The sequence below is a fragment of the Labrus bergylta genome, chromosome 7 (genome assembly GCF_963930695.1).
Source record: "Labrus bergylta chromosome 7, fLabBer1.1, whole genome shotgun sequence".
Classification (NCBI taxonomy): Eukaryota; Metazoa; Chordata; class Actinopteri; order Labriformes; family Labridae; genus Labrus; species Labrus bergylta.
Window position 1 is genome coordinate 4,361,765 of NC_089201.1, and position 27,053 is coordinate 4,388,817.

General features: G+C 41.7%; 1 protein-coding gene across 1 annotated transcript in view; it reads left to right on the top strand.

Moving 5' to 3' along the window:
- The window catches only part of ccnd2a (cyclin D2, a), a 185,828-nt gene that overhangs the window by 72,550 nt on the left and 86,225 nt on the right, over nt 1-27,053 (top strand). Inside the window, exon 2 of the mRNA XM_065956528.1 lies at nt 111-302. Within this exon, the coding sequence (XP_065812600.1) occupies nt 301-302 (2 nt within the window). The 5' untranslated portion in view covers nt 111-300. The remainder of the gene's footprint in view (nt 1-110; nt 303-27,053) is intronic.

The following is a 27,053-nucleotide window of genomic DNA, read 5'->3' on the forward strand; positions in this document are numbered from 1 at the left end:
AACCAGAGGCAATCAGTTGTTGCAAGCATGTCCTAAGCACAGATAATACAAAATGATATGAATAATACGTTTTCTTTATTCTAAAATACCTTTCTTTTCTTTTTTAACAGACTAATGAATTCAAACTCTACTCAGACAGCGCTTCAAAAGATGAGAGGAATGCAAAGCAGAAATACGCAGCACCAGAGAGCCAGTCAGCTGTGGCCCGGCTGGGACATCATGGTTTGGTCAGGCGGACCTTCATGACATCATCAATACGACTGAAAGGACCTCAGCCGATGTCATGTGTCCAAACTTAAAATGTAAGTACAATGTCTATCTTTCCATTTGAATGGTGTTGATTAAATGTCCTAGTGCAGTGGTTCTCAACTGGTCGAGCCTCAGGACCCACCGCCAACTCCTTCATGACCCAGATTTCTGACCTCAGACGGTAGAGAACATGCGACAGAACAAGGAAATGGAAAAAACCAAACATGTTTAAAAAGGGCTTCAAAGACTTTTTGACACAATTTTATTTTCCAGACACACATTCGCGACCCACAGAAAGCTGCTCTGCGACCCAGTTTTTGGGTCCCGACCCACCATTTGAGAACCACTGGCCTAGTGATTGTAGACTGGCCACTTGGTCCCACAACAGATCATCTAAAAGGAAGAACTCTGTACATACAGCACCTTCAAAACTATAATTGTGGGCGTGTGTGTATTTGCATTAAGCACCTGACTGAATCAGCAATCTGACCCAACTGAGCCACCTGAGCGCTGTCTGTCTGTTTGTCTGTTTGACTGTTTGTCTGTTTGTTTATTTTTTTGTTTCTGGGGCCAACTTGGGAGGAAATTTTTGCATAGTCGGGGCTTAAGTTCATTTATCACTCAGAGTTGTGGAGAAGAGGGAAAAGTGGTCTGGCATGAGATCTGTCACCAAGCTCTCCACATTTATGTTACCAAAGTACTTGGTGGCCACACAAATTGGGACCTCCTGTTCAGCCTGTGGGAACATGTTGGCAGTGGCTCTAAAATCAACCAGTGTTTGAGCTCCTCATTGTGAAATAAACAACTTCTGTGATGCTTTGCTGACATCTTCATTTATTGATTCCAAACAAAAGGAAATAATTACGCTGAATAAAGTGACAGGCAATCCTGCAGTGTGGTGCAGATTCACCTCTTTCTACAAAAAGTTTTAGTTAGATTTAGTGTGATGTCAATGGATTTTAGCCAGTGACGGATGGTTATTCTCCAAGGGGGGGCTCAATCTCTCATAGACGCACTGGGATGTACATCTTAGTTCATTAGCTTGATGCTAACACGTAATTATAACAGAATTAGCATCACAATCACTGTGATTGTGACTTAAAATAATTTCTTCAGTTAAGGGAAGAATGTGCAACTTTTTGATCCAGTAGATGTCGCTCATGAGCACCAGCATGAAACCAAAACAAACTGCTATTTGCCGACACCTCTGCTATTCTGAATCCTCCGCTCTCCTCCAGCCGCACACCTCCAACTCCTCTCCACTCACGTTCACATGAAGGAGTTATCAATTACAACGCATTATAATTAGGCACCATTAAGCGCAAGCCGTGGACAAAATTGTTCTTGGCTCAAGGTGCAATTCTCTGTGTCCTGCATTGTTCTGTTAGGCTAATGTTTGCACACTTTGGTTAACTCATAGCTTCACGTTGCACATAAATTGACACTGAATGACCGTGATATCCAAATAAGCAGTGCGTATGTTATTCTTCTTTTCTCTAGTCCTTGACTAAAACAGCTTTATACACAAGGCCGTCCCGTCCATTTAAACATGATGTAAACACAGCTCAACAACATCACAGCCAGTGGCTCTTCTCATTCATTGTAGACAGTCATGACTCAGAGACTTGATTTCTGCTATATTTATGTGTAAAATGTTGCACATTCTGCCTTTAAGAGATGCCAAGTTAGTTTTGTTTTTACCATCTGTACAGTCTATAACACTTCAGTTGCGTCATTGGTTAAAAGTCGGTGGCCTATGTGCTGAATGAATGAATACAGTCGTGCCATGACACCTGTCACTATACAGGTCTGTGAAAAAAGCCCATTTGGAGATATTAGGTGTTTTTCTTGTAACTGTGAGGTTTGGATGCTGCTCTAAGTTCCTTATAGCTTATTTGAAGAATAATTTCCTCATCTTTATCATCCAAGAAATGATGGTCTTAGCTCCTGATCAGCCATCCCTGATTTTAACAAACGTAAATATAACGATAGAGGACCCGGAATATCTTTCATTATTCCTTGTTGTAATGAGCGATGATGTCTAACAGGAGCGTCTGTGGTCCATGTAACTGTCACAGCATTAACTAAGATGTCAGAAAGCTGCAGCATGTCAGTAGTGTAAATGATGTAAATGCATCTAAATGGCCCTCTCTCCGGATGTGACAGATGAAAGTCCAGGTGTCCAGAGGAAGAGGTTCAGCTGTGGAAAACGCAGGGAGCTGACATCAGCACTGTGACACGGGAAGCACACCTGGAGACCCTGGTGGTTGGAGCTGATGCTGTAAATGTGTAGAGCAGGAAACAAAAGTTATTAAGAGAATAGATATCACCAAAGGCTTTAAAAAAATCCCCAAATCCCTGTATCATATTTTTGAACGTATTTTCAGAAGATCTAAAATGTCAATTCTGGCCACGCTGTTCCATTCCTAAATTACCCCTTACGATATTTAAGTGGCCTTTCCACTTGAAATAGTGAGGGTGAGTAAACATCCCCTAGATATAATTGGGCTTCTCTGATGTTTTTGTCAATGTCACTAGCCACAGCATGGAGGGGCACTATGACAAACACCACCCAGACAGTCAGGCCGTCATGCAGGATGACACAGGGGTCATTTCTTTCTACCAGAAGCACATAAATAGTTTCCCAACTCCTCGTGGAGTTGACTAAAGCAGGCGTGCCGCCGTGCGGGATGTGCTCTTGTTGTGATTACCTGCCTCTGTGGAGGAAGCGCTTTCTCTTAGGACCTTTACGGAAAAATGCTGCTGTCTGCCAAGCGCTGTGATTAGCCCCACAGCCGGTTCCTGGGGTCAGTTCAGAGGGCAAAAGTGTCTTGACCGGCACGGGGATTTCCAAACACTCCTGTCCGAGCTGTAGTTATGATGCTTAATGCACAGCTCTCACTCGAAGAGCGCACATTCAGCTTTGGACCGCTGTCGGGATTACTCCCCTCAGTGTGGGCTGAGAGCGGGATCAGACTTTGGCTTTACATATGGTTTAAATATTGTTAAGTTAATGGCCTCCATTTTTCATGGAGTTGTGTTATTTGATGTGCGCAGATCAAGAGATAGGAGGGTGGGAACTGCTGTGGTGATAAATAACTTGTGTTTAATCTATGAATAATGAAGGAGAATACTAAAAACATTCTACACAAAGACTTGACTGATTGATTGATGGACTGATAGACGTTGTGCAGTGTAAGGAGTCTTGCATCCTGACGTTTGGATCTCCTAGCTCGCTGCCAGGTCTACAATGCGTTCTGCATTACAAACTCAGAGCTGGAGTTTGCCAAAAAAAGCACAACTAGTTAATGGTTCGGAACTGAGGCTTATCTTGGCCATCGACACAACAAAAGCTATAATTATCAGCAGAATAAACTCGCTTCCTTGATTGTTAGACAAATAATGCATTAAACAGTTCCAGATAAACTTTCTTTCGACTGTGTTGCCAGCCTTTATGGGGAGTGAGAAGCATTCAGGCCACCAATACTGGAAGACCTTTTCTTTGAGCTACTCAGGAAGTTCTTTGGACCCAGTGTTTCATAAAATATGAAGCCCTTATGTAACCATTTTTACTTGAAAAAGCCATTTTGTTCTCTGTATGAAGATGAGAAAATGCCACTGATGTGTCCCGCCTACCTGATTGAGATTTTCTCGTGTATGTCAGCATTGTGTGTTTTCCAAAGACCCTCTTTATAAAGGCCCAGACATTATTTTTGGCATTTTATTCTGACTTGTACCTCCCACTCCTCCCACTCGCTCTGGCCCACCTCCATGAGGGCCGAGGAAGCCTGGCACTCGCCTGAAACTCTCAGCCAGTCCTGGGCAGCTGGGATCTGGGGGAGCTCCCTACAGTTCTGCAGTGTGCTGGCAGCCCCCTTTCTCCTGCCCCCACCTCTCCTAATTCTGCCTTTTTACTTCAAGCCAGCTTCAGAATACAATACAGAGGAGGCCTGTGCTGTGCGGTGCAGCGCTGTGAACACAGACACACACTCTTGGGCGTAGACACACACATCCACACTTTTAGAAGCCATTGAAAGAGACAAGAGCAAAGGCGGAAAGAGGAGCAGACGCCTCTCAGATGCTGGGCTTGGCTTGGTGTGCCTCTTGACACAGACGGCCGCAGACAAGATAACTGTTGTTTATTGTTTATGGAAGGACCCTCTGCCACACTCCACGCTCTCTTCATCTGGAGGCTCCTAAAGGGGCCACAGCCAAGAGCCACAGGGGGAAAGAAAAAACAGGACTCACTGTATTTACTGTATGTGTGCAAATAGCTGCCTCCATGTTTCTATGTGTGTGCTTTAGTGTTTGCACGTACGGCCAGAATGTACACTTATTAAAGCATCTTAGGTGTTCTTTTTGTCTTCCACATTGAGTGTGTGGTGTTTGCTCAGCTGGAGTTGGTTCAGTGTGGAGGGAACGTGGCAGCCATCTTGTTCCATTCAGACACGATAAAGACATCAGGTCAGGAGATGTGTACGTCCTCTTGTATCTGACAGATAACACAAATCACTATTTGTATACAGGTATTTTACAAATAAATTAAGAAGATTTTCAGATGCATTTTCCTCTGTGTGTATCAGTTCAAGTGGGAAAATCCAAAAATCCAAAATAGTACTCTTCCTCTGTGGACGTCAAACATAATATTTGTATATTTACATTATGTAGTTCTGTACTCGTCCTGATACGAGCAACATAATTCTAAAAACAAATCAACAGTGTATGTTTAAGGCTAACTGTGCGGACACAAGAACAAACTAAAGTTACTTATCTTAAATCACTGGTACCCATATCTGTTTATCACGTTTTTGTTGTACCTCCACTTCAAAAAGTACGACAAGTTACAGCATTTTTTTTTTTAATAATGCAGTGAAATCATGCAGGGAAAACGTGTGGTGGGTTTGAAAGTTTTGAAGAAGCAGAGGATTTTCTGGCACAACTTCACCAACTACATACAGTAGGTGCATGAAGAGTGAAAGGCTTACTGTACATATCTGACATAATGGGATATTGATGAGGCGGCAGGATGTCTTCTTCAGCTGATTGTAGTAGATGTTCTAAAGCAGTGGGACCTTGACTACGTCTGCTTCTACTTGAAACGATGTCTTGCTTGGTTTAACCTGTGATTAGTGTTTAAAGTTAGAGAAAAAGCGATTCAAAAACATCCTATGAAAAGTAGTTTAATATAAACAGTATTTTTTCTGATTAATAGAATTAAAAAAAAACTCACTTGTGTAGACTTTGAGCCAATCAGGTCTCAGCTCTTTACAAACACTCACAGCCATGTGCTGACAGAAACCTGTCGGTTTAAAACTTGTGTGCAGCAGTTAAACCCAGAAGAAGGAGAAATTCCTTCTATATGGTGCATGAAATCAATGATTCAATGCTGAATTATTGTCGGGATCCTTGGTTGATCTCTTCTGCATTATCTCAACACTCTACCTGAAGAAACCCCTCTTTATTTGAAGTTTTAAAAACATTTGTTCCTATCTCGCCCATAGCTTGAAAAGATGTGCTTTACTCGGAGTGATGAGTCTCCCGTGACCTCCTATCCAAACATGCAGGTGGTTGGAAAGAGGCTGCAGCTGGACCCTGATCAGGCCTGATGGCGGTAGAGCGTGAATAGCCTGGTAGCCCTGGGCACTCTGAAAACGTCCTGCTGACGACTGTACCGACGGGGTCAAAGCCCCTCCATGCTGCCCCGCAAAAGGAGAGTGGGAGTAAACAGGCGTAATAGGGACAGACTAAAAGAGACTTGGACTGTATTCTTGTAAATAATTGCATTCATTGTTCTCTGCCACTGTTGGTTATGGTCACAAGCTGTTTGGTAGGCCCCTGTCTGTCTGGTGCTCCCCATGAGCCCGGTGTCAGCCCCCTACGCCCCCGAGGGGAACAACTTGTGCCAGGGGTGAGGATGCCAGCTCCCTGACCCGGTGGCCCCGCGTCTGACGTGCCCACGCCAGGAGAAAATGGTCCCCGGGCCAGCTCGGAGACTCAGGGCGTGCTGTGCGCATGCTGCTCCGCTGTTAAATAAAGCTGGTTCAAAGAGCACATTCCTGCCCCCGGCCCAGCAGCCAAATAGCAAGCTCTCTTCCTTGTAGTGTCAAAGCGGCAGATTGTTTCATTTTATTGCTTTGCCTTTATCTGGGCTGACTCTGGTACAATCTGATTGGATGCAGCATGTTATTAGCCTCTGTTGTTGGCTGTGGGAACAGCAGATGGACTATTTGGACTGGATTACCTGTTCTCCTTATCTTAACTGAAGAATTCATTCCAAGTGCTCAGATGTTTTCAAAAAGGCGGTTGTCAGCGTGATGAATGCTGTGTAGTAGGGTCGAGCTGAAGTTAACACCCACTTTACACAGGAAACTAGTAATAACCAGCTGATTTAAAAAAAAAAAAAAAAAAACTTTGGTTACTTGAATCAGAACTAAAACTAGGCATGAGCATCAGAACTGTTCTAAAGATTTGATGGTTTATCAGGAGCTTCAGGAACATTTTGTCCTCTCTCTGTTTTTGAATGTCCTCGGAGCTCTGACACGGCGTTGCACAGATGCTGCAGGATAGTTGTAACAAATGATGAATTTAGAAAAAGAAATCAAAAAAGTCATCTTGAAGTTGACATATTCTCTCTGAATTTCCCCCCTCTGGGTCTCTCCCCTTCTTTACACAACTTTATTGTCAGCTTGTCAAAACAAGCCTTTAGTGTTATTCTAGTTTTCACGTGACATCACACACTTACAGCGGCAAGAAAGGGGTTCCCCCTGCTGCACGCCACGGAGAAGTTACCGGTCTCCATTGCCACCGATGCATTTTAACCAGCTTTATTTGCTATTTTAAAATGAACTACAGTTGTCAATGAATTGGACTCACTGACTGACGAGGAGACAAGCCCGGATTGTACTTCTACAGAATTTAATCTGATATAGAAATCCCAAAGAGGAGGAAGCTGTTGATTAGTGCTGTTTGACGCGCCGCTGTCCCTGTTAGGGAACAAAAGAACAGACTTCTCCTAATCACAACTTTGAATAATTTGAGGATAGTGAAACTGCCTTTCCACTAACATAACTGTGCAAGAACACTGACTGAAAGCAACAGCTGACAGCGATCCTGATACCATCGTTAGGTAACGTTAACTAGCTAATGTTAGCTAATTAGAGCTCCCTAATGATTTGATGAATTACTTGCCCTTCACTTCCCAAACGGCAGCATAAAGCTGTCTTTACTTTTGAAGGTGTTCATCCTGGCTGTGGTGTAAGAGAAAGGATTCTCCACTAAAAAAAAGTTCCTCACCAGAACATTAATTGAAGTAAACTTCTGGGAATAAAGCTTGCAGTATCTCTTTTTTCCTGCGGTGGCCAAGTGATGTAAACATGTAAAAATGGAGTGTTCATGGAAAAATGAACTCTCCTGTGCTGCAGCTCCACGGTGTTCATTGGTGGCCGCCACTTTCCCAAGCTCTTTTTGCCCTCCAGCTCTCCGGGCCAGTCATGTGACCGACAGCTATGAATCGCCTCCAATGTTACATTTGCATGAACAAGCATGGGAACCAACCCAGCACGAGCCAGCATCATCTGCAGCGTGTGATGACACAACCCCAATGACATCATGAGTGTTTGAGTGTGTCGCTCTGTTAATGGCGCTGTGCATCTCCTCAAAATACCACTGGCTAAGTGGAACACACAAGCTGAGCTCGGCAATGGAAGTCAGATGCTCTCAGGCTCTCTCTCTCTCTCTCTCTCGCTGTCTGAAGTCGCCCCTTTTCTTTCTTCGTCCGCCGATGGGTTCAGTACTCCAATTGAGGGGCCCCCTCTGCAAGGGCTATGTCTAACTTTACTGTATACTAAATGTCAGATAATAAAAGCAGGCCTCTGCAACAAAGTGGAATTGGATCTAATATGCCCCAGGCCACCGTGTTTGATGTGCACCCCCTTCTGTTCAGCTACCCGCGCCTTGAGTAAGGAGAATAAGGGTACAGCACACTCAGGATGTTATGGTATTTTCTCCTATTATAATCTGACGTCATGCTGCAGAGAAAGTGTTTTCATATGTTGCTTGACATTATGAAAACTTTAGGTCATGCATTCATACATCTTATCTTTGTTAAACTTGGTAGGTTGTTGGTTTTTCTTTGTAGCAACTTCCTGTAAAACCCGTAACCATGATAGCATACAAACTTTGTTTCTCGTGGTTTCATATTGTATACATTATCTCACTGAGAACTTGCATCTGTGGTGCATTCCTGCAGTGCAATGAGAATTGCAATGTCTAACCCAGCAGCTGAAATCTGATACAATGCCTGGATTTAATGGAGGCTTTATAAGACTCTTGAGATCGTCCTGTTGTGAATGGCATGCTCTTCATGTGAGTGATTGTATGTGGGGTTTTATCAGGTCTGGCTGAGGTCAACCATTCTGTCACAATGGAGCAGAGATCAGAGAGAGGAAGAGAACAAAAAACTCCCAAGGCCTACAGGTAGTATCGCAGCAAAAGTGGAAGTATAGAACAATCCACCCACGCACATTTTATTTCCCAGATCGTGTTGGATGATCCCAATTCTCTAAAGATGAAAGTGAAAGTCAAACAATGCTGTGTGTCGGTGTTGATCATGTGTTTGACACCACAAAGGAAATACATGGTGAGTGTTGTAGAGCAGCAGAACAATGACCTTTCAATTACTTTGGAATTGCACTAAATCTGGAAACATCAAAACAAAAACATGACTTTTGCTTTTTAGTTCTAACTAATTGAATATGTGGGAGATCTCACAAAAGCATCAACAGCGTAGAGAGTTATAGAAGATGAAGACATATTTTCACTCTTGCACACTGTTAATTTTGTGCTTACATCAGACACTCGGCTGTTTAGTGCTTCACTTCATTTAAAAACTCCACAGAGCTCTGTTGTGGGGATGGCATGAGAAATAAACAAAAATAAAAACAGATGCAACTAAAAATGAGAGAGGGAGAGCGAGAGAGAGGGAGATAATGTGCATACTCTAATTAAACAAAGACTTAACCATTTTTGAATTTGTTGTAATAAAGATATCTTTAATGTATTTGGATCGACATCTGCGCAGGACAAGTATGTGATTCTAACTGTTCATGACAAAAATAATTAAAAACTTCATTTTTTGATGTTGAAACATTGACGTACATTGAGACATGAAACCAATCACATCGTGGATGTTTTCTCGTTCTGCGGTAAAAGTCTCTGTAGAAATATCTTGTTGACATGTGTTAGTGAAGTTCTCTTTTATTGATCTGTTTTATAGAAACATCTCACATTAGATAAACCTCTTTGTTATGTAAACAATCTTATTAAATAAATGTGCGCTGTGGTTTGTTACGCACGCTATTTTAGGAATTACATTTCCAACAGCAGCTTATTGGACGATCAGCTTCTATACTACACCTGACTACATCTCAGACAATAAGTGCGAGCTCATTGGTGCAGGTGCAGGTCAGAGGAGGAATAAGTGCGGTCACCAAGTATACACAAGAAATATTAAAGTGATCTTTAGGACAGAGTATTTTATTTGGCTGTGGTTTAATTTCACCTGGTAAAAAAAAAACCTGTAACTGTCATTGAGAATATGAAAGTAATGAGATGTTCTTATTACTGGGTCGGCTCTGGCTCAGTGGTAGAGTCAGTCCTCTCTCAACTGGAAGGTTGAGGATTTGATCCCCAGCTCCTGGAGTCACATGTCAAAGTGTCTTTGGGCAAGACACTGAACCCAAAATTGCTCTCGCTGTTGCGTCAGCACCTAGTGAATGTGTGTGAATGGATTAGTAAAACAGCAGCCTCCACCATCAATGTGTGAATGTGTAGGAATGGGCAAATGTGACCTCTGGTGTAAAGCTCAAGTCCTTTTGCCATTTATCAAACAAACGTTTTCTCATTGATGTCACAATAGGAGAAAATAAACGTGATCATGGTAAACAGAACAAGACACATTAAAAAATGTCTGAAACACATTAAAGGTACAAACAGCTCTGGCAATGAGAAGGAAGAGAAACAGACAGTTCTGGTAAAGTCGACCACATGGAGGGGTGAAACGTTTGTTTATGGTATGGTCAATAAAACGAAATGTACACTTCAAAAGAAAAGTAAGTCAAACTTTATTTATAAAGCACTTTTAAAACACTCAGTTACTAAGTGATCAAACAATTCATAAGGAGAGAACATTTACATAATGTTCATCCATCCATACATCCATTAGCTCCCGCTTGTCCGGGTCCAGGTCTCGGTGAGAGCAGGCTAAGCAAGTTGCCCAGAAGCAACATTTTCCAGCTCCTCCTGGGGGATCCCAAGGCTTTCCCAGGTCAGAAGGGATATGAAAAGACAGACTCAGACAGCAGAACAAACACCTAGCTGAGGGAGTGTCACCCACCTGGGGGAGGGGTTACTGCCCTTTGTGATGTCATGAAGGGAAAATCTCCAAACAGCCTGTTTGAGCACACATTTTCTGAAAAGTGGAGCAGGCAGAAGACAGAGAGGATGGACCTTTCTCATAATAGGGGGGTTTGTAGACAGACTATGGACACTTGTTAGTGTTAGAAAAAAAAAAATCTGTATTTTTTGCAATATATTTTTGATGTATCTATGCATCTGTTTAATCATCCTAAGAAGGTACTCACATTTTCTCCAAACAGTCACACATGGCGTGTGATCAGGACACAGAAAGTGAGCAGCTGTTTCCCATTAACACTAAATAATCATATAAAAGTTACTAGTGGTTTCATTGTGCCAAGGCGGATTAGTTGTTACTTTTCTGTAGGAGATGAAGGAGGCAGACTGCAGTTCCAGTTTTAGCAGACTACCATTCATTGCATTCATTACAGACCCCCCCCCCCCCCCCCCCCGCTTCACTCATGTAATTCCTTGCTTTCAGTATCCAGCATCTTCACAGGAGTATAGTTCTCAAATATTGTGGTTAACTGAACCATTTCTGGAGATTTATGGACTGATCGTACAGACTGGTAATTGTTTTTGCTGCTTAACAAGGATTTTTCTTCAGATTTGTAATCAAGTAGTTGAATATTTCAAATCGTATTCTCTTTATTCAAACAGAACACATTATAGATGGCATTTGATTGCATAAATTGGAAATGAAAGGAGAAAGGAGAAGAAAAATGTTGATGTGGAGCGCAGCACATGGTCCAAATGCTACGCTCTTCTGTGCTTCCTTCCTCATGATGTATAATCTCACATCCGTTTGCCCCCTCTCACTGAAACCCAAAAATCAATCTGCAGCATACACATTGTCAAACAATGATGTAGGCCCTGGTCTACCCCATCCATGGGGCCAGACATGATTGAGTCAAGATCTGGTCTGGGCTGTTTGAAATACGGTCTCAATTACTCTGTGCAGGGCTCCCACAAACCCCGAGCTTTGAACACACATGCTCACACACACACATGCATATACTCACATCCCCATTTTCCCAGTTAAATTAAAGTCAGATTACTATCAGTGCATCCAAAATGTGCTTTTCAGTAAATACAGCTCTGCTTTCTCAGCCAGGCAGTTCACATCCCCCACTGGGAGGCCCCTTCAGAAGCCTGTTCTGCTCTCTCCATGCTACGGGCTAATTGAGCGAGCCTGTTGGAGGTGAGGTGAGGTGGATGGAGATGGCAACGCATGGCAGTCATATGTGAAGGAGGCCGCTGAGAGAGTCTGATGTGGGAACCATTAGTGCACAGTGTTGGTAGAAGCATGGACGCACACACGGGGGTGTGTGGCTTGAACAAATAAGGCCCTCTGTGTTTTGCAGTGAAAAGCCTTGCTGCCTTATTACCAGTTTGAAGTGTGGTTTGCTGGCGATGACATCAATGACAAACAGAACGCTCTGGTTTCCTCTTTAGGGATGGAAACTGCCGCTTTGAACTTCAACAACTTCTCCATTCATTCCTTATGGATGCAGACACAAGGAACTTAGTCCTGCATAATTAGCATGACAGCCAAAACGCTTCCAGTATAAAAATCTTACATTGGTGGAGTTGTTACAGAACATGGTTTACAGCTATAATGTCATTGAATCTGTTCTGACGGGCTACCTTTGTAGCATGTCAAACCTCCCTCACTCTCCTGTTTCCTGTTCAACTCTTCACTTTCATGCTGTCCAATAAGGTTAGCCCTAAACGCCTAAAATAATCTTTAAAAAATCTGACTACTAAATATGCTTGATGATAGTACAAATTGAAGAGGTGTTTGAATATTTACAGGTTGTACGGTTAGGTTAGGGTTTACAGGTTACATATAGATTGCAGTTAGCTATTCTCAACAAATTCTCACTTTCTTGACTATAGTTGAAAAAAGAGCATTTTCTTTTTTAATCATCCATATTATACCAAATTAATACTTTTGTTTCTGCTCTCATCTGCAGCCGTTATATTGCAATTATTGAACAATAACCTAAAAGCTCCACCTCTGCATTAAATTTTAAGAGGAAAGATCTACTAATTTGGGAAATTCGACTCCAGAGAGCGATACATTTTGACATCTACAACGTGTGGGAAAGCAGAATGGGTTAAAATGTATTCATCACATCTCAAGAGATTCTGATTTGAAAGCTTGAGTCCCTTCCATGCCTCCCATAGGGAGAAGGGGAAAGCTTTCTGCTCTCTCTCTCTCTCTCTCTCTCTCTCTCTCTCTCTCTCTCTCTCTCTCTCTCTCTCTCTCTCTCTCTGTCTCTTTCCCAGATTTCTGAGTCTTTCCACTTCTATCTTAACATAAAAGCATAAAAAGCCCAAATATAAACCTTATTTATTGTTGCTGGTTTTTATGTAAAAATGTAACTTTCCTCTTCTTAAAATTGTATGAGCCTTTTTTTTCTTTTTCTTTTGTAATGTTAACGTTGTGGGCGGGCCCATTGAACCTAACTTTGAAGATTTTGTCCGTCTATGTTAAACCATGCCAAGACCTGCGACAGATATTCTTTAGTCGGCTCTAGAAGCGTTAGTCATGAGGCCATCGCTAGCACTACTGATGTGGTTTTCTTGTGTTGATATTATTAAATCACGTACAGGGAGGGCCCATACACTCAGCCTTTCAGGGGCCCAGACATTAATGTCAGCTGACCTGCGTCCCTTACTGCTGTGAGTAACATCGTTCTTTCTCAATCCTCTTTCGACTACAGGTTTTTGTTTGGTAAAGAAAAATGTTCAGGGATTACTGTATTGAATGCGACTGGGAGCTATATATATATATATATATATATATATATATATATATATACACAGTTCAAATTCCAATGCTTTGACCCAAGATAGACACCTTTCTCTTCAGAATAAAATTACAACACATCCAAATTCTTTTAACACTCAGACTTGGTGACGCCAGTATTGTAGTTCTTCTTTTTACTGTTAACCTGATCTGTCCAATAATACCCTCAAATTATAGCTGTCATTCTGCATTTTAAAGCTCAACACAATGTCATTCATTCATTTATCCAGTTTCTCTTCTGACATAATCCCTTGTCAGAGTCACGGGGGGGGCTGCTGCATATCTGACATCCACAGTCCATCACAGGTCGGAAACTTTGGAGTTTCCAGATATCTTTGTGCTATAACACTTTCGCTTTATATTAAACAATATCAAAATACTCGGACAAAACACAGAATGCCTCACTGTTAATTTCATCTGATTGCATCGTAACTAATGTAATTTGTATTGCTGTTTCCATGTTTGCCTCCTCCACCCCGAGCACGCCTCCTTTCAAGCCCAGAAGCCTTTGGTTCACCCTCGTACTTTGGGGTTAGCAATGCGCTCCTTGGAAAGCCATGTCATGCTAGGCGGCCAACACAGGGAGCATCTTAAGAGCTAACAGCACCAAGTTTCACTGTGTTTCCATTGTGCGATTAAATGTTTAAATCTATGACAAGAGTGTTCCTGACTGAATTCATGTTCAGCAGCAACAGTGCCTCGCAATGCAGATACTTTTATTTCTGTTTTATTTTGAAGATGTGATTGATTCTAACTTAATTTCGTCATAAGTCATGATTTACTCCCCATGCTGTTTCCTTTGGCCTTTCTGCAGTCTGCTGAGATTAAGATGCTTAATTAAAGCTTGAATGCCTTTTTATTAAATCAGATGGAACCGGTTTTCTTTGAGCAACAGACCTGTGAAAGTACAAATGATACACCGACAGCCATATCAATGACCACAATACAGTAAATAAAAAATGAAGCGGCTCTAATTCCTTCAAAGGTTTGCCCGTCAGCCAGCCCTGGGTACATTATTGTAGAGTTCTGCAGGTACACCGAGCTGTCTTATGCAACCTGCTCCAGTGTTCAAAGGCTGCTGAGTGCCCTTGCCTGCTTTGTCAGGCTCACATAAGGGTTTATCAAGTGTAGGCTGGGAAGGCATGACGCTGGAGGACTTTGGAAGTGTGTTCTTGTGTGTCTATGCAGCTTCTCTGTGTATGGATCCATCTGTGTGTCGGCTTGTGCGTAAGATGTGCCTTCATCCCGCTGCGCATGCCTTTTGTTTGCATATGATTACATATGTTCACTTGTGCTGGGATGTGTGTGCACGAGTGTGTTTTCTTCTGTTCTCTCACTCGGGGACTTTGTCCTCAGAGAGGTGTGCCAGCCAGTCAGCTGAGCGACAGGAAAACAAGATCTGAAGCGAGCCGTGGCGTTAGAACCGGGACAAACACGGGAGAGAAAACAAGGGAAAGACAAGAGACGGGGGGTGAATGCAGAAAAAGTGGCGCCGGCACTGGCGTGGACTTCTTTGAACTTTGTTCCAGCTGTTTGTGAATTGCAAAAATAGCACAAACAGGCCAAAGGGATACAGCTAATATTTAGGTTATGACAGGTGTTTGTGTCTGGGCACAAAGACTTACCATCTTGCTGAGTCATGAGAAGTACATGGATGATAGTGGGAAAGTATGAATCCTTTAACTTAAAAAATAAAAAATACTGAAAGATCCTTTAATGTCCAGAAGAATCCAGTTCATATGAAGGGACTCCCAAAGTTTGAACCCCAGGTGTTAAGTACATAATATTATCTACAGACCAGACTCATAATGCCACATGTAAGGCTCCACTGCATTGATTGGGTAACTATGATAGCACATAGAAAAGGGACTGACTGCCCTGCCACCCACGCTATTGACAAGGCAGGTTGCCTGATGACGTTGTCGTTCGGTGAAGTACAAACAGGAACGGTACTGACCGACCCGAGCACTCTTTGAATTGCCGGTCTATCAGCAGCTGTTCCTAGTGACCTTACCCCACAAAAATCAATCAGCACAAACACACTGGGAGGGACTGGGTGGTGGAGTGCTAAGAAAGGGAAGTGTGTGTGTGTGTGTGTGTGTGTGTGTGTGTGTGTGTGTGTGTGTGTGTGTGTGTGTGTGTGTGTGTGTGTGTGTGTGTGTGTGTGTGTGTGTGTGTGTGTGTGTGTGTGTGTGTGTGTGTGTGTGTGTGTGTGTGTGTGTGTGTGTGTGTGTGTGTGTGTGTGTGTGTGTGTGTGTGAGAGCTGGTCCAATGTGTTATGTACAGTGGAGATGCAGGAACAACATGGATCATTCCAGAAAGTCTTTTGATGTTTCTCATTTTGTCAGAGTTCACTTATATCCGGTCCATTTTCATTGCAGGTTTTTATTTATTTTTTTTACTGACCCAAGTTCAGCAGATTGGACTAGTGGACCTGACCCAATGGAAAACTGTCCCACAAACCAGACAAACACACACACCAAGTGTCAAGGTGTTCTTTTCAATGATTGAAAGGTGCCATTGCACTTGTTAACCCCTCACTTCCATCCACATATATGTGTGTAAAAACCAAATACAGGAAGGTAGAGGACAGGATAATGTGGATTAAGGAAGCATCAAGGCCGGCCCACAGACCGTTCAACACTGCACCGGTCTGTCAGGTCGCCACACCCATCAGGGCACCGGGCAGTACTCGCTGACTGACTGGCTGTCCTATTGGCTGTCCTACTAGCTGTCCTACTGGCCTGTTGGCAGCAATACCTCCATTGGCAAAGCTGCCAATCCAGCCTCACTACATTTCTGATGTTTTTTTTCTTTCTTATTCATCTCTCTCTTTCTGTCATTTTGTGTGTCTCTGCCTTCCTGTTTCCCCGGTTCATGCAAATGTGAGCCGAGGTATGTGTCGGTTATCTCATTGTGGAAAAGCAGTGCCCTTGTTGCTTCATATAGCCCGGCTCTAGTGACCGGCCATTGATAAGGCTTATGTCTCCCGATAGCTGCTAAGCTTTCAAGTCCCGTCACAAAACAGCCGGCTCCCTTTTATGTTGTTTTCCCAAGCCAAGGACAGACAGGCCTCCCTGCAGGACCGAGCTGGCTAATCATTAATCACTAACTTGCTGAGCCCAGCAGTCCCTTTCAGACAGGCTGCTTTTTCACCCCTTCTTCCTCATCATCTTCTCCCTTTACTCCTTCTTCTTCTACCCTCTTTTTGCCCTAATATTCTTCTTTCTTTTGTCAGACTTTAGCTTCCCTGACGTCTGAAGCTTTTGATGATGTTTCTTTTCTGGTGCTTTTGGTCTTTTTCTTTCTTTCTTTGTTTCTTGACATTTTTCCTTCAATGCTCGCTTCTTTTTTTTCTACTTGTTCCATCCCTCTCTGCCTCCCTCCCTCCTTCTCTGTTGTTTCTTTGCTCATCTTCTTCATTCGTGCCTGGCTGCAGAACAAATGCCGCCCCCTTTAGCCCCGCTAATGAATCAAGATGCAGAAGGGGGGGATCAGGAGGTCTGGGGCAGTCACTGTGCCACAGACACATGGCGTTATATTAAAACATTAGTACCACTATATGACTTTATTTAGGAGTTGCCAAAGAAAATTGATTAGGTGACAGAGAGTGAACAAAAGAGGAATCATCCTCGGCCACCCTGACTGGGCTTCTCTTTTCAGAGCCAACAGCAGCAGCTCCTCTCCAAACTTTTGCTGAGAAGCGATCTGGTTGTTCCTGAATGGCACACCCTCCCCTGTCCCTCTGTTCACTTTCTGTAGTCATGAAAGTTGTTTATTTGCACTACAAGCTGTCTACTGCTATCTCTACACAAGTTGAATATAATTCCCACTAAATTGGTTACTTTGATGCAGTGTTCACAATGATTCACCATTTTCAAGTTGATTAAACAAACTTTCGTCAAACATCTGCAAACCTTTCAAAACAGCTTTTTCAATATTTTGTTGAAAATTTTAGTTCAAACATTTTCAAAACTTTTGTCCTAAATATTGGAAAATTATGTCAAACATTTTGGTCAAAACATTTGTAACTTTCAGAAATTACTTTTGTTGAATTTTTGTTTTAGTTTTCATCCTAAACTTTTAAAACTTTTATCAACAATCTTTAAAACTTTTTTTTTTTTTAAAGATTGATTTCTTTCATTTGATAGGACAGTGGGTAGAGTACGAAACAGGGTATAGTAAGAGTGAAGTATGACATTGGGGAAAGGAGCCACAGGCCGGACTTAAACCCGGGCCGCCTGCTCGGAGGACTATATCCTCCTAAATGGGGCACGACCTAAATCCCAAACCATCTGCCCCCTGATCATTGAAACTTTAATCAAACATTTTCAGAACTTTTGTGTAAAATTTTGTGTCAAAGATTTCTTAACATTTTTCAGAAATCCTCATAAAAAAAAATAAAAAAAATGTTTACACATTTTTGAAAATTTTCAGTTAAATATTTTTGATGAGAGGGGTACTTAAGTTGACATAAAAGGTTGTGTCAGAGAGTCACGTACCAAATGTATTGAGTGAGGGGTTTCAGTCATGGTCAAGGAGTCTGAGCGCTCCACTGTGACGATCGTGCTCACCATATCGTTCTATTCACCATTGTACACGCACAGTGTTATATGTAAATCTCTGAGATCATGATTTATAAAAACTGAAAACAGTGGGGGTGTTATTAACTAATGTCGAGGAATTTAGCCTTGTTGCACTGCTCGCTCTTTGCAGAGTGAATGCCACATTCTTCACCAAATGAACATTTTTGGGTTTTTTTCTCGTTCTTTATGATTTCCATGACAGAAAGCATTGCTCAATTTTCCTACCCTCATACATTCAAGACATCTTAGGGCGCACCAAGCACGTTTGACCCTTAAGGTCCAGTTTGTTTGAATAGTTCTCCGTCCGCACAGTACACTTCCTTAGCCCTGACACAGAAGAGGTGTGCTTCTGCTGGAGCAGCTGCACCATCAGAAGCACGGGTACACAACATGAACATGTATAATCAATCACCACCTCCACCATCGAAAAATCCTGGAGTGTAATGGCTGTATCTGACATGTCAAGTTCTCAGTTTTGTTCTTTGATATGCAGACGCGGATTCGACCGCGCGTCCCTTATTTTTGGATGTGTTGTATGTATAACGACGTTATGTACAAGAGTTAACCGTGCTCAGGCCCGGTTAGTCCTGATGCAATGTGAGTGCAGGTCAGCAACCTCTTACTCAGAAACCTCTAACAAGTATAGCAAGTATTTCTATTTCCTGTTCCTGTTTTTTCTTTTGCACTTTACTGCAGAGACCAAAATGGACACATTTAGTTTACTCTCACTGCCACATTGTTACAAAATGTAAGACATTCTTAATTAGACAATTATTATCACTTATAGTTTAACACATTTAATAAATATGTAGCTTTCATCCCCAATTTCTTAAACCAACATTTCCATTTTAAAGGAACAATCTGTAAGATATCAACTGAGTAAATGATAAAGTGACCTTACTATATGATGAGACATTAAGGAAACATGCTATGTTGAAGTGCTGGCTTCTCTGACAACAATGCAGCAGCCAGTATGTCCTCCTTCTAACTTTAGATTCTGCTCCTGAATGATCTGGATTTGTTTGGACCAGAGAAGGTAAATGGCATTTTTGAGGCACCCCCAACTACTCTTACAGACGTTTAAAGGTGTGAAAAAGACATATTTTATACTGTATATGATAACAGCAGGGAGGGAGGGCTTGCAGGCTGACCCCAAAGTTAACCCACAAACTAGTTCACCAGCTGGCCTAGATGCATTGTGGGTAAAGGAAATTACATCAGTGATGAGGAACGTGTTATCGGTTCTGGTCAGGACATCCTTCAAACAGCAATGTCACCGCGGAGCATGACTGAGAGATAGAAATGGTGCAACACAACACACACACACACACACACACACACACACACACACACACAGAGGACAGGGGACAGTGTGCTGACATACTGTAGCTCTCTGTGAGTTAATCTGGATGACTGTTTCCCAAACACTTATACTGACACTTTTTTTCTATGCTTAAAACAACAATCACTTAATGAAAGTCTTAGTAATTAAGTGCTTTTATACTGATTTGGTTTATTTAATTGGATTGAAGAAAATCAATGAAACAGGTTTCTATTCTGTCTTAAATACCAGATAGGTTTACAAGAAGCATGTTCAGCCGCTGACGATGACAATTGTATTTATCATAATGCCATTCTCAGCATGCATGTGTTAATTGGATAAGCTGAATTTTAACGTAATTGAATCAATGGTAAATTGTTACAGAAGTTGCACGCATAAAATGGAAGAGTTATGGCAATGCTGGTGCCAGAGTGTGTTTGTGCGTTTTGAAAATGAGTGCTGGATATTGATAGTTAAAACATGTAAGAATATGTTTGTGAACTATAGGGTCACATGGTTGAATGATATTGGAAAAACTAGCATTTTAATATCTTTTTGATCTTTCTCTGCACACCTGAATGTGTGACAGGTGTGTCTGTGGAGGGTGAAACGTGAAGACAATGAGAAAGGCTCCCACACACGGTCTCACTTTATGCTAATTTGATCATACAGCGTTTGGGTCTAACCGACCTTCACCAGGCATAAGGATACAAGCTCATACCTGATGAAGATCCCTATAGCTTCAGAATCTGTTTATCGAGATGGTTTTGAACAGGTTAATAAACTCGGAGTCATTTATTTTAATGCAATGACGTCACTAAATGTCAAATCATTTATATTATTTCAGAATAAACCATGAAACCCAAACTTTTCACATTGCTTATGCTAAAAATTGTATTAATTTATGCATTTTTTTTCTTAAATATTCTGTTGCCTCCCTTAGTCCATTTTTGGATGGGAACACATGCTGCTCTGGCATCACCCTCTCCCCCCTCCTCCTCCTCCTCCTCTGCTGCCTCCACTGCCTGGTAACCAGACCCAGATGGTACCTGGTACAGACACCAGCAGCTTGTGTTTTGCCTTTTGTGAGTCAGACGCTGCAATCAGTAGCCAGGAAGCCCAGGAGAGAGGTGTGGGCCGTCATGAGAGGCCATACGGGGGTGAACAGAGGCTTAGGAGAGGAAGGGAGGCAGGAGCGGGGAGGGAGGGAGCGAGGGAGGGAGGATGAAGGAAACTGTTTCTAACCTGGATTCTTGGAGAATTTACTATAGTGGATGTGATGATTTTGAATGAAATCGTGTTTCGTCCTTGCGGGGAGTATATGTGTGAAAGTGGAGGGAGGTTGGAGGGGCTGCAGACTGGGATAACGGTGAACATCCCAGTCTGCCCATCATGTATTCAAACTCAGCAGTTCAATATCCGGCCTGACCTGCTGTTGAGACACTTCACTTTGGCCATTAGTATTATTTTTCAATGCCACACCTTCCCACCTGGGATCCAGAGGGGATGAATGAGAGTGTCTGTGTGTGTGTGTGTCTGTGTGTGCGTGTGTGCATGTCTGTGTGTGCGTGTGTGCGTGGATTAAAAACAGGAGGGTAAAGACATGTGGTATTGTGCCTGTTGCAGGTAGGTGGCAGACAGTGTGTGCATGAAGATGGATGAGAACACCGGGGTTTGGGAAGCAGGAATGTCAGACGGACAGACATTAAAGACATACGATATGGCACCCCGCTGTGCTTCACCCTTCTCCCCACCTGCCCTCCTGAAATTAACTGTGGCTCCGAGGGGACCCCCACATTCCCTGAGCTCTCGAGTAAAGAAACTCCAGGAACAGGCGTGTTAGTCGTAAAAGACGAGTTAACTTACGACTCACTGTACTACCTCTTTAAAAAATTACTTTTTTATGGTCATGCAAACACCTAAGTTCATTTTAGCATTTTTGATCACAGAGTGCATAAATGTTACACACTGCAGTTGTGAATCCTGAAAACATTGCTATAAAGCGAGTCAGGTGTCCAAAACAATAATCTGTAGCAAGGGGGGTAAGGGACGTTAATTTACACTGTTCATACATAAAGCGATTTAAAGTGCTTTTAAAGACTTAAAACCAAAGCATTTATAACATAAAGAGTGTTACAGAAGTTGATACTGAGCAGAAATAAAACATTAAAACAAATCAAAAGAAATATGACATAAAGCAGAACTATAACATTTAACACAACATATACCGTATTTAAATATCCTCTAATTGGGCATTTAAAGAGGACATATTATACTCCTTGTCCACCTTTTCAAACAATCCCCTGTGTTCTAAATGAAACATCTGTGCTGAGCTTTGGTCAAAATATAACATGAATCAAGCACCAGAGGAGGTTTGTGACCCTGTATAAACCAGCTCTCTCAGAACGCTCTGTTTTGATGTGTGTGTCTCTTTAAATGCAATGAGCCCCCTCCCCTGAGTTTTCCCCGTAGACATCACTCCTCTGTAGAGAGAATAAAAATGGTGGACCTGCGCAAAAGTTTTGTTCTAGGCTCGGGGTGAAGTCCATGGGTGAAGATACCAGGGGAGGGGAGGGGATTTTTTTTTTTTACCAGAATCCCACTGTGACATCACAAGGAGAGCAAATTTGAAACAGAGCATTTTTCTCTGTGTTGTAAGACTTATGCAGACCACAAACAAAGGACTGGATGGGTTTATTTCACATTTTGTGGGTCTGTAGACACTCAGGTTACCCAAATAAATGTTTAAAAACACTGTGAAAGTGGATTTTTCACAATATGTCCCCTTTAATGATTAGTTACCTGATCTGCACTTCTGACAATGTTATAGTACTCTGAAGTCCCTGACTCTTACCTTTCTGATGAACTCAGATTCACCTGCTGGTCTCGCCTTACCAGAATGGATTCCTTTGAACAATCCAGCCAAAAACTTATTCCTATATTTAGGCTCACAGTTTGCTCCATCTGTGTCAGCACACTTCACCAATTATAATTGAGATGCTAAAATTAATATTTTATATATTTTATATATATGTCAAATTTAGCTCAATCTTTGGAGCTTAAAGCTCCTGTAAAGATGGCCACACACTAGACACAGACTTGGACCCCAATATCGCGCCATTGCGGAATCAATTTGAATGTACAAAGACGTGATGATTGCTGAGCTTATTTATGGCTAAATTGCGGGGGGAGAAGCAGTCTGAAAAGGGCTTTTGAAAGTTTCTCACAGCATATTGTTTACCAAGACAATTACTTGAGGTGGAGGGAAAAATCAATACAGCATAGTATAGCGATATTTTGCGTGGCGACATTTTATCGTCTCATCACTGCCAGGTATCAATATTTTTATTATATTAATAGCAAATGTGCTTTTTAAATTTATAATTGCTGAAGGGGTTGAACAATTCATTTTGAACGAGTACATATCCACACGTTTGTGTCCAGTTAAGTTTGATTAGACTGAAAAACAAACAGTTCAGATTGTGAGCAGCCTTTTACAGGGTTTTACTTTTATCACAGTGTCGTCCGTCTGGGGGCTCTACTCCCGTTGGGTAGAAATAAAAAGACTGACGTGAGATGAACAGACTGAGAATGTTTTCTTATTTGACAAAACAGTTCTTCATTTTGTTTAATTTTGTGGACATAATATGCAGTTAAAAATGTGAAATCAAAATATATTGTATTGCAATTCTCAGCATACTGCAAAATGTTGAAAATCTTGATAATATCTTATAGTGGGGCCTCTGTTGATTCCCACCCCTAAAGATTAGATTTTACAAACGAGGAACATTAAAGACAAACAATAAAAAAACAGAAAGAGAAAAGAAATACTGAAAAATAGTTTACAGAAAAGCAATGATAAGGTTTGAATAGTTGTACAAATACAAGTATATAATACATAATACAAACAAAGAAAGAGGAGGGAATGGGAAATATTAAATCAAAGAAAATGACTATCAATAATAAAACTTTTTTTTCTGTGTGTGGTGTGGACATGTTTGTGTTTTCGTGTCGACCACATCTTTATTTATTTTATGTGATCTTGAAATGTAACAAGTAAGCATACAGCATGCATAGAGGAGAGATTGAATAAATACACAAAAAAAGTTTATGACAACAGTTTTTATTGTAGATATGACCTGCAGATTCTTCACTCAAACATTTGTGACTCACAGGTTATTCCTTCTCAAATGAAGGAAGCATTGATGACTTATATCTTAACCACTATCTTTTCACTTACAGAAACTGTTGCCAACCAGTGCTTGTTTACAGTCGTACACACACACACACACACACACACACACACACACACACACACACATTTATTTATATATTTTTTATTAGTAACGTTTCTTGTTCAAAGCACTTTATTCACACTGATAAGCGCCCACCTTTCTCTGCCACGGTCCATGTGAAGTGGTCATACCCCTGCAAACAGTGATGTGATGTGAATGAGTGCCAGCGGACATAACACCAGCCGCCTCCTCTCTCCGCCCAAACTGATAAGATTAGGGCCACCACGGCGAGTGCCAACTCTGGGACTAAATGTTGTGCTCCGGTGTCGCACTCAAGACGAGCTAATTAGGATTTATTTTCTACACACATGCATGACTGAAGCCTGAGATGACACACACCCAGCGTCTTTACAGAACATGTTGCTTATGGGTCTTTGAACATGCTGACTTTCTAACATCTCAGACATGGTTAAAAACTACGAGGGGCCACACCCTGACTGGGTTTGATCTGTTGACTTCTTCTTCTGTTTGGTTTCTCTCATACAATCCTCTCATAAATCCCCTTCACATATTTTCTAGTCTATCATGCATAAATAATGTCAAATGAATGAAAATCAGGTTTCATTTTGAGCAATTTCATACCGAATAAATCATGTATTACATTTCCCCCACCTACTTTGTTATGCATTAGTCACCAGCATGTTATGTGGTAGCAGCAGCTAAGACCCTCTGTGGGGGTTTCTTTAAATACAACTGAGTCTATACAGAATTGAAGCTTTTATTTAAGCAATGTAAACAGAAGATGTTGTCCCTTTAGTTTAACTATAGAGGTTTTGGGAGAGTCTGGTTTTTGCTCTTAAATGCCTAGAAAGTGAAAACACGAGGTGTGACCTGACAGTAACCAGGACATGGAAGTATGTGCTGTGACTTACCGTCAGAGAACAAGAAAGAAAGAAACCAAGGCTACAGTTCATGACATGTTCTAATTCTTTCATTGTAAAGATGTTTACTGCTTTGGGAGTAAAAAAAAGAAGAAAAAAAGACTGAGGTTCTCTTCACATGATTGGACAGACTGTGAGGCTTTATGTTCACATAGAGGGCTGTGGCATGATATTTTTAAAATCAGTCTTTTGCTTTTAATTCAGACTATCTCAGCCCGTTTAAGAAGAATTTCTCAGTATTATCTAAGCTCAGGTTTCCTTTAGTTTTTCCTGTTTTGAAATTGGTAACGTTCACACCTCAACACCTTGACTTGGTCTAAACCTCCTCGACCAGTGGTCTCTAAACATCCTGGTTTCTGCTCTGTGCTGTTGTTTCGTTAGCTGGTTGATCTGTGGTTAACTTCTTCACAGTTGGCACACACACACACCCTGCAAAACAACATGAGTGTGGGCTGAATGTAACGTAAACTTTAATTCAGATCACATTTAGGCATGAACTTTGCACATACTTTATCAAACTTACTGCAGAAACTGAACTGTGTGTGTGTGTGTGTGTGTGTGTGTGTGTGTGTGTGTGTGTGTGTGTGTGTGTGTGTGTGTCTGATAGCAGAGCAGCTGTTTCCTGGGGGCTGCTCCGGTCACCATGCTGCACTTGTCCCTGTCCAGCTGCCTGCCCTGCTCTGCTGCTGGTTTCTATTCTGCAGAAACATTTAGTGCCTGACACTCATAGAGGGCGCTAGTCACAGCGGCTGCCTGCAGCTGCCTGAGGGCACAGAGGAAAGTGATAGTTCAGATCATGCTGCTGCTGCTGAGAGCTGCAGGAACAACACAGATATACAGCCAATTTACATACTAACATTAAGTTACATCAGTTTCAGTTGAGTTTATTTGTTAAAACATAATGTAAATGTTTCTAGTAATAAGCCTTTTTAGTCATTGGTAGAAATAGTGTGGAGAGAATTAAAACATCACAGCTAACATCACAACAAACTGCAACTTGATAAATAACACTACAGATGAATCATCACGATAGAAGAGTTTCAATAAAGACTTAATATCACCACTGTGAAGGTAGGAGTAAATATAAGACTGTTTTAGTTTAGAGCATTGATTGATTAAAGGTTTGCATAATCTTTGCTTTCAGGTTCTTCATAAAAACTGCAGGCAGTAATCTGGTTTTGAGTTTGAGAGGTGTTCTTGTTTCTGTTTGTAGTCGGTGTTGTTTAGAAACATCATGACGCAGCAGGAAAAACCGTCTGTATTCTGGAGAGAAGATGTGGAATACAATCCGCTGTATTGAGTTCCTGGCTCCCATCTGCGCTTATCTGACGACATTTAATCTCTACAGACAGATATCTGCATGCAAACATAGCTAACAAACAACCTAGATCATCATTTTAACTTGAGCAACAGTACTTCTTATGTATACTTATTCCTGGAATGCATCAGAGATGATTGACCTGCAACAAACTTGTTTTAATTTGACTAATTCTCCTGTTGAGGACCGACCATTTAATTTGACTGAAAAAAAATATGCATTATGATTCTTTTTATTTTGGAATATTTAAGACCAGTTAATAATAAGTCATTTTCATTGTGTGATTCGATAACAGGGCGGTAACAAAAATCTGCTATCATTTTGCGTTCAGACATTCATATTGATTCTGCAATGGCGTCCACATTTGTGAATTCATATTGCGTTCCTACATTGCTAAAATGAGAGAGAGAGAGCACAGCGTGCAAATACACAAGAGCTCAGCACACAAACACACATGCTCAGTGGCGGCTGGGGATAAGTGAAAGCCACATGTACGATGTGTCCTTGGGTAAGACACTTACCCCAAGCTGCACCCGCTGCTTCAGCCGCGGCCGGCATTAATGAGACTTCTAATGGTCACTTTACAGCAGCTCTGCCGTCAGTGTGTGAATGTGTAGGTGTGACCTGCGGTGTAAAAGCACTTTAAGTCATCAGAAGACAAGAAAAGCGCTCTACAAGCTCAAGTCCCTTTACCATTTACCACACAGTCATACACACACATACACAGCTCTGCTCTCAATCGCTGGCTCCACTGTTCCCGTCTCGCCCCTGTAACGCCTAATACTCTCTCTGTATGGTGCCAGCACAGAGGTGGGATCACTTCGTCCCCCCCATTACGCTTCTGTGACTTTCATAGTGAAGATGAAACATCACAGAGGTGTGAATATATATCACGCCTTCAATCAGCGGTGTGATTAAGTCAGGCGTAAGAAGCAGCATGGACATAAGTGTGAATTGATGAAACTTCCTAAACTTCACTCTGAAAGTCTATTTTAGTAAGGCTTAACATGCTAATTCATTTTCTGGATTTGTATTTTATTTGGTTCTTTGCTTGCATCCCTTTTTATGATTGTATAAGTTGATAGTTTTGGCAACATCGAGAAGCTACAACGGATCTAATGTACGTCCAAAACAAGATTTTTTACACACATTTTTAAGATACAATAATTTCTCAT